Genomic DNA, 6,749 nt, shown 5'->3' on the forward strand with positions numbered 1-6,749 from the left:
GGAGAATCAGTTTTAAAATCGCGTTTCCTTTGCGAGACTATAACTAGCAATAAGAAAAACTCAATTTTCTTCCGTTGATTATTGTCTGAATTCTCAGGCCGTAGACTCTGACGAAGGAAACAATAGCCGTATATCGTACGAGCTTCTACAAACTAAGGATAGCGAAGAATTCAGTATGGATCGAGAAACTGGCTGGATCAAAGCAAAGGCGTCATACGCAGGGAAGTTTGGGGCCCAGTTTGTTGTTGACGTCACTGCCAAGGACAGATTTGGGGAAGAGCCGTATTTCAACGACACTGCTGAAGTCAAGGCAAGTTAATCTTTGAAGCATTTTTCGATTAAGTGTCGCAGGACCAGAAACAGTAATACACAGTAGCTTATCAACTAAGATGTCAAAATAAATACCTGAAAACTTCTCTAACGGCGGGAAAACGCGAGGTTAAAGTCGAGTTTGAGAAAGTGGTGCGGGTTTTCCACACCAAACAGCTCAGGTTGCGTAGTTTAAAGAAGTGAATGATGTTCTCTCTCTGCATTTTAGATTTATGTACTCACGGATATTCAACGAGCTGTGATAATATCTGGACGCTCTCCTGAATATATTCGAAAACATCAAGCAGACCTAAAAAGGTACAAGAAATAAGACTGATGTAATTTAATTAAGCACAGAGATGTTATAGATTTGAGAATTATTCTGGTAGCAAATCAATATGCTATAGATAGCTGCCAATCGATTCAAAGCATCACATTCCAAAACGTTTAACATTCTAGATATTTTTTGACAAACAAAACGAAGTGAAGAAAATCTTGCTTTGTTTTTGTTCTGTATATTTACTTAGCAGTCAGACTTATTTTCCTCTTTGTTGTGCTGTGTTCTCTTAGGGTATTGGAGAATATCACCGGTTACATAATAAACATAGATGACATAAACTATTACAAAGATAAAGATGGAAATTACGATTATGAAAGGTAAGTCAATATTTAAGGTAAGTGCACCCCTTAAGTCAAACATTTGGACACTTAAGATGATTTAAAAGGCTTCTTTTTGCTAAATATCGATAAGAGGAACAGGATTGGCGCATTGTTAGGAGTGCTCGCCTTCCATCAAAAGGGTTCATCAGCTTTTACTGGTGACCTTATGCAACATGGACTACCTCCCTCTCGCCAACTACTACTGCTTTAAGTCGAAACTGAGCCAGCCTGTCTAGATATTGCAAATAACAAATACATCAATAATTAAATAAACCCTAAGACTTTCATTCTCGTGGACGTTTCTAAGTAAGATTATTTCAAACTCACTCCTTCTTTTTTATTCACTTAGGACAGCGGTTCTCTTCCATGCTGTGGACCCCAAAACTAACAAAGTTGTCGACAAAGAAATCGTAATAGAGTAAGAAATTCAACTCATTAAGCTGTTGTTTCTGTCTTTTAAAATGAACATGGTGGATTTCATTAATTTCTTTTCATCTCTTTCCTCGTAGAAAAATAGACAACAATTACGATAAGCATCTTGGATTCTTCAATGAATGGAAAATAAAAGAAGTAAAGGTATGCTAGGTTATGTTGGTTGCCTGTTCAACAGCAACGAAAACCAACGTCAGTTGACAAGCAAGCAGTTAAATATGCTAGAAGTTATTTTCCCTTACACGAGCTATAAGCCCTGTATGATTTGGAACAGAAGATATGGCTTGTGTGAAAGTGTGTGACGTTACAAGTGAACGGTCGGGATTCCAAGCTGTTCCCGACAAAATGGCATGGTCCATAGCCATATCTCTCAAAACACGGGAGGATTAGAGAACAAATATGTGGTTTTTGGAACATGCCTGTCCTTTAAGCACAGCATTGTAAAATTTCACCGTTTTTAATCACCATTAAATAAATTTGACCAGTAATTAAGCACTCTAGAAAATATAATTTGTATGTTTGCATTGATCGCCAGGCTCACGTCGACGACCAGAAAGATGACGAATTTCCCGTAGTGCTTGCTGTGGTCATTAGTCTTGGAATTCTCCTTGTCATAGTTATTCTGATATTTTGCTGTGTGGTTTTCCAGCTCAGGAGGAGGTATCAAATGTGTCTTAATCTTCTTTTGACATCAATCAGCTTTAATGTACCCAAGTTCGATGCGTTTTTCATTTTAGCTTTTAATGATAGTAAAAAAACAAAACAAAATCAAAACAAACATCATGATTAAGAAAAACAAGGAGAGATTACTTTGCGCGCTGATATAATAAATATCTCGCCCGAAAAAGCTCACCACTTAGCCTCGATCAGATGTACTCGACCTAATCTCTCTAGTTCACGATCAGAAATTTCTCGCGGGCGATTGAATGCGTATTCTCAGTAATAACTAGATTTTGAACGAGAGATTTCTATCGCGTGTTAGTTGATGAGGGCGAAACGCTAATGAGCTATAAAACATAGGGATCGAAAGCAAATAATCTAATTTTTTCAAGTGTAAATCTACTAGCCGACCAAAACATAACAATAACGCAGACTCATGTCCGTAATAATTTTATGATTCAGATGAATCACACCACATGTTACCCACTGTACTCATTATCTATATATTACGGAACAAACAATTAGTACCGTAGCCAATCAGATTACAGGATTCGGGATATAACGCTGATAGAAAATCATAACTATCACATTCAAATTCAATACCAGTGAACATTTTATTAGGTAGGGAGTGAAAATTTAAGATCATATTCTAAGATTAAATCTTATCGTTATCACGAAACTTGAAACTAAATTTGTGAAAAGGTTAAGTTCTGGTATTAGAATTGAAGAAATGGGAGAAGCTTATCGAATAACTCAGCACGTAAAAGATTGATATCTGAATGATGTCTAAGTAGATGTTATTTTAGGCAGTCAGCCTCCTCTTCTTGCGAAACATTGAAGTTTGTATACGAAGCTTTACAAAAATGGAAGGAGAGCAAAATTCAGTTTAGGGCCAAAAATAGCTGTCATAAATACAGATCTTCATGCATCGAAATAGAATTGAAGTATTAACATTTTTCTTAAATGTTTTTAAATTTTAGGCAAAATAGAAAATTAAGGGCGGCGACTGCAGTTAGTTATGGAGGTTAGTGCTCTGGTTTCGTTTTCTTCTTGGATTTAGGGTTCCCTAGCTTTAAAAAGTTATCCTATCTCTTTTGTATTGCCTGAAACACACTCTTTTGCCAGGTCATATGGCAGTTTTCAATCCTAGAAAAACACACTAAGCGTTTACATTCACGTAAAATAGTCACGATTGAGAACTTCTGTTCTCCTTTACGTTTAGTCTTATCGATAAAACCAAGACTGAGACATGCGATGTCATAATCTTCTACCATAAAGAGCAAACAATCTTTGTTTCATTCCTGAACAGGATCACGCTCCGTCAACAATGGAACAGTATCAGCTATTCCTACGTCGAATATGCACATCTCTGAAGGGTAAGTTTAACACCCTCTTGACGCTTTCCGGATCTAGTCAGTTCATTTTCCGTTCAAGTACCTTGCCCAGAAAAGACTCTGAGATCATGCAAAAGTGTGTCACAAAGTGTGGTTTAAATTGCACCGCTGAACAAAAAAATTCGTGAAGTCACCCAGGGGGAGGATCAGTTCTTGCTAAACAGAGTATTAAAGGGGGACTGACTGCCAACACAGCAGAATTATTAGAATATTACAGAACCTTAGAAGAGAATCAGGTAAAAGTTATTATGACTCAAACAAGTCCTCCACCTCCCCCCCTTTCCCCCCTTTTTTATTGGGGATATATCATGACCAGTCCCTGACGTTATGGTTAAATTTCAGATCAAACCCAATCTGGGTTGACCCGTATCATAACTGGGGCATGAAGACTGATGACGAGGACGCACCAGTGTATGTATCGCCGCTATGATATATGTTCTCTACAGTAACACAGATTATGAACAGAAACGTAAAGAAAGCGTTTTTTTCTTCATAAAGACGAGGGATAATTCCTTCCCCAGCTATCCCCTCTCCCCCCCCCTCCCCCCCCCTCTCTTTCCTCCATAGAACTCGAACAGTATCTTTTTCAAATTTATATCTTTCACCTTCATATCTTAAAAATGAGATAGGAAACTGGGTTGAGCACATGTAAAATATCCCATAAATAAACTGAGCAAACAAATCAACCTTTTATTGTTACTTATTTCGTTTTAAGAAGTACTGCTTTTCGATCTTGTTAAACAGAACTTATTTTCTTCCTTTTATTCAAACAAATCGAATAAGGGTGGCAAGTACAGAAAATAGAAAAAATAAGTTTTTAAGGCGTTTGAAAGTGTCTTAAACTGAGCAACTTTACTTCGTTTCTCTTAAACAAGCTGTAGGCATGGCGCGAACAATCTTGCTGTATTTTTGCCATGATACGTCGGCGTGACGATGGGAACACTTATATATGACATTTCGTGTACAAATAAATCTCGAATTTCGGTGTTTTAGATAAGCAATAATTTTGTTTTCGTTGTATGGGACGTTTTCCCTTATAATACGAGCGCTTTTGACAGGTGGTCTTGTTCTCGTTTCAGAGAACCATCCCCGTTTTATGGAGGCGCGTTCCACATAGCTGAAGAAGGTAGAGAGGAGCTGTACGAGGCACAGGTATGAGTAGCACTCCACGGCTTCAAGACCAGTTCACTCTTCTGCTGGTACGACTTTGCTGCTCTCTTTATTCTTCTTCTCTCAATCAATCTTTACTCCTCTATCAACTTCTCTCTTACTTGAATGTCAATGGTCTGTATTTTAAGCCATCAATCATCTTTAAATTTGCTAACCCTATTTGTAATATACCTTTAATTCTAATTATATTTTCTTATCTTCATTTTAATCCTTTCCTCTGTTATGGCTGAGGTGCTCGACCTTACAAAGCCCCTTTTGAAAGAGAAGGGTTCATTTATCACTATAGACTTGAGGTATTTTGGAACAGCTTACAGGTGATATTTGAGTGATAAACTGAGATGATCTGAGATTGTATAGCTTCTGATGCACTACGCTTAATGATTGGTCTGGAAAATTCACGCTATCCCCTCGGCACATCAGATCCAACAGGAGAACACCCAACCGCAACCTAATCGCGAATTTTCGTTTTTCCACGCTGGAGCGGTTTCCATTTTTTAACCTTAGTTCCCCAGGACTCCTTGAAATAATCGTCTTTGTACCTACTTGTGTAGGACTACTCCAATCTCCCCCTAAACACCACCCCTAATACACGTCATATGATCTGTTTCACAGGAATACTCAACAGATGCACACGAGGAGGTTTCTGACATCGGAAATACTGGGGCGAGTTTTAGTGGAAGTCGGAAGAGTTCGTCCTCAACCCCCTCCCCGGAGGTATATGAATCGTCACCGATGACGGAAAGAAATTACTTTTCAAATTCATCAAAAATTATGGTAACCTCAATATAATTACGCGCAAAACCAACTTCTAACTGAGATAACAACTACCGTTTTTATAAGTTTTGTAAAGATAGAAAATGGTTCTGGTTAATAATTTTTAGTTTTTATATTCATATTTCGATAATCACGATTTGTCAAGAACACTTCTTTGTAAGGTAAATAGGTTATAAAGTTTGTACTAAACAGCTGTTTCAGGAAAGGTTGTCGTGCACGCGAAAGGTATCGCGGATACTTTTTTTTTACCTTAGGATTTCAGGGAAATCTGAGAAACATTTTTAGGACGAAGTATAGCAGATTTGGTAAATTTATTCGTTTCTCTGACTTCTTAAAAATCATGTTGTACCGGATACCTAGATAACCTTTCGAGATGATCGTGTGCGCTTTTGTCCTTTTTTCCGACAACCTTTCTAGAAACAGCTGCTCCCCTTTAAAAGGTAGAAATCTTATGCTTAAAGAATTGTATCGGATAACACAACGCTCAAATTCATGTGAAGCATCTTGATGTTATATATTTGTTATAGAAAGATAAACAATTGAAAAGGGAAAATTTTGGAATAAGTTAGGCACAAAAAACGCTCACTTAGAATTGTGTCATTCTGTAAACATTCGAAAACTTTGGTACTACTGTACGATTTGATTTGTTATTTTTATAATTGTCAATATCAGTTGTTTCTCTAGAGCTTCTTTTCTCGAAATGTATGTTCTATAGATTCTGCGCAAATCTTGGATTAACACTAAGTACAAAGGAAATCCTTGAAGAAATGAAAGTAGTCACACAACCATTTGTTATAGAAATGGTTTCATGTGCTAATAAAAGGTTCTTCCGAAGCCTAAGTTAAATTAATGGCTGACACAATGGTTTGGTAGCGAACTAAACCCCGGGTGGAATATGCAGGCAGTTATGCTACGGTTGTGCTACGGCAGTTATGGTCATAAGGCCTCCAATATTAGAGAACCATTATTTTTCAGAAATTACATCCTGAAAAAAAAGACACCACGACTCACGACAAGGCTGTGGGTAAGAAACCCCTTCCTCCCCCCCCTTCCTTCCGTCCCCCCCTCCCTCACCGACCTGTTTTACATCCACCGGGGTCTTGTATTGACGTCTGTTAGGAGGATGGTATTTTATAATGTAACCACTAGGTGTTGAAAATTTCGAAACTTTTGTTTGAACCTAAATAGTAAATAACTTGCGCGCATACAAAAGAAGAGTATGCACTGAACAATTATTACGAGAATCTACAGTTAGAAATAATCCTTGAGAAGCCCGACTCATTCCCACATTTGATTTCTGTCAGCTGAAGTCCACAATTTCAATCCACGTTCTCGGAGAGCCCTGTGCAC

The 6,749-nt window shown here is 37.8% G+C and overlaps 1 protein-coding gene across 1 annotated transcript in view; it reads left to right on the forward strand.

Annotated features, from left to right (window-relative positions):
• The window catches only part of LOC113674358 (cadherin-23-like), a 30,460-nt gene extending 24,221 nt beyond the window's left edge, over window positions 1-6,239 (forward strand). The window contains exons 47-57 of the mRNA XM_089210776.1: window positions 98-310; window positions 539-627; window positions 880-966; window positions 1,319-1,387; window positions 1,479-1,545; window positions 1,937-2,061; window positions 3,042-3,085; window positions 3,371-3,437; window positions 3,798-3,866; window positions 4,535-4,607; window positions 5,238-6,239. Coding sequence (XP_089066902.1) covers window positions 98-310; window positions 539-627; window positions 880-966; window positions 1,319-1,387; window positions 1,479-1,545; window positions 1,937-2,061; window positions 3,042-3,085; window positions 3,371-3,437; window positions 3,798-3,866; window positions 4,535-4,607; window positions 5,238-5,414 — 1,080 coding nt within the window. The 3' untranslated portion in view covers window positions 5,415-6,239. The remainder of the gene's footprint in view (window positions 1-97; window positions 311-538; window positions 628-879; window positions 967-1,318; window positions 1,388-1,478; window positions 1,546-1,936; window positions 2,062-3,041; window positions 3,086-3,370; window positions 3,438-3,797; window positions 3,867-4,534; window positions 4,608-5,237) is intronic.
• Window positions 6,240-6,749: the final 510 nt, after the last annotated feature.

This window comes from Pocillopora damicornis, chromosome 1, assembly GCF_964200805.1.
Source record: "Pocillopora damicornis chromosome 1, jaPocDami1.2, whole genome shotgun sequence".
In the NCBI taxonomy this organism is placed as follows: Eukaryota; Metazoa; Cnidaria; class Anthozoa; order Scleractinia; family Pocilloporidae; genus Pocillopora; species Pocillopora damicornis.